Here is a 1,445-nt window from a genome sequence, read left to right as displayed (position 1 = left end):
CAGGCTCCTGTAGTGTCCTCGCAGGCAGCCGGGGCAATGCAGCATGTGGGGGATGTTTAATATGCCCCGCATTTGGCTGCGGTCCATGGGCTGCTGCACTGGGGAGCTGTCTCTGCCCCAGGGCGAGGGTGCAGAACTGACAGGAGCCATGCGAGCAGAGACAGCAATTTGGCCAGAGGAAAGCCATGTCGGTGGCCAGGCTGGAGCGCAAACTCCGCAGTGGGCAGGGTGGGATGGCACAGTGCTGGTGCCGCTGCCCACTGCAGGGCTGGGTCCCAGCACCGGGGCTGGGGCTGCTGCAGCTCACCAGGGGAGTCCTAGTTTGACAGGGAAAGCTCCCCAAGAGGACGTGAGCAAGCTGCATACCCCCCCGGGAGGATGAATGAGAGGTGACAGGCAGCAGAGGGGGGAGCCTGAGGAAGCACTGGAGCCGGCTCAGCCTGTGCCGGGCGTCTGCATGGCGAGGAGGAGGCGTGCAAGCCCATGGGCAGGATGACAGCCACCTCCAGTGGTGTTACTGCCCCGGGGTGATACATGGCCGGATCCACGTTCAATGGTGAAGTTGAGGACACCATGCTTGGTGGCACTGGGGCTATAGTGACCGTGCAAGGGAGAAGATTTGGACTCAGCCCTGCGGGTGGCCCTGGTGGCAGGGGGGGTCTGGGGCTGCAGTTTCCCCAGCACAGCATCCTCTGAGCACAAGAGTGTGGGGAAACAAGCGGATGTGGCAGCAGACCAGCTTGCTGCTTTCATGCATTGCTGAAAAGTGGCGGTGCTTGAAGGAGCAATTCCCTTCAGTGCTCAGGGGACATGTGCACTGGGTAAGGGGACGATCAGGTAGGTGGATGATGGGCTTGACAGGACGCAGCTGGCAGTGCAAAACCTGGTTGGCAACCCGCTCCCAGCAGCATCCCTCAGGGTCAAGGCCAGGGATCCATTGCTGACAGTGTGCCTTCCCCTCTCCCCTTCTTCTTTCTGCAGCTCCTGGGATGTGGTGGAGCAGAAGGGGGGCGAGGAGGAGCGGGGCCGCCCCCATACTGGCAGCCCAGTAAGTGTGTGCCATGGTGGCCAGGGCGGGTGCCCTGCCAGGGTTGCGGGAGGGATCCCTGGGGCCCTCAGCACCCTCTCTCATCTCTCCGCCACACAGGGGCAGTTCGACGGCCGTGCCTGGGACCCGCGTGAGTGCCCCGTCCCACGGCCCCAGCAGCCTCAGGCTGTGTCCCTCGAGGCCAAGGGGTCGAGGGGGTGGGTGCCGAGCAGCAATGCCTGGGCAGCGCCCACAGGGCAACGGCTGAATGCTGCCTCTCTTCTCAGGCACCGGCAGGGACTATTTGTTCAACAGCGTGACCGGGGCACGGCGCTGGATCTGAGCAGCTTGACTTAGTGAGGGGCTCTCCACAACCCACAGCTCCCTGCAGGCTGTGCCAGGCAGAGCACTGGGCGCT

The 1,445-nt window shown here is 63.7% G+C and overlaps 1 protein-coding gene across 1 annotated transcript in view; it reads left to right on the top strand.

Annotated features, from left to right (window-relative positions):
- Positions 1 to 1,245, top strand: part of CDHR4 (cadherin-related family member 4) — a gene marked incomplete at its 3' end in the record, with an annotated part of 4,976 nt that extends 3,731 nt beyond the window's left edge. Inside the window, 2 exon segments of the mRNA XM_009704898.1 lie at positions 982 to 1,048; positions 1,148 to 1,245. Coding sequence (XP_009703200.1) covers positions 982 to 1,048; positions 1,148 to 1,245 — 165 coding nt within the window.
- Between the last annotated feature and the right edge of the window lie 200 nt (positions 1,246 to 1,445).

This window comes from Cariama cristata, unplaced genomic scaffold (assembly GCF_000690535.1).
Source record: "Cariama cristata isolate BGI_N322 unplaced genomic scaffold, ASM69053v1 scaffold23507, whole genome shotgun sequence".
NCBI classification, from domain to species: Eukaryota; Metazoa; Chordata; class Aves; order Cariamiformes; family Cariamidae; genus Cariama; species Cariama cristata.
Note: the sequence above shows the minus strand (reverse complement) of the source record. Positions and strands in the feature narration are given on the sequence as shown.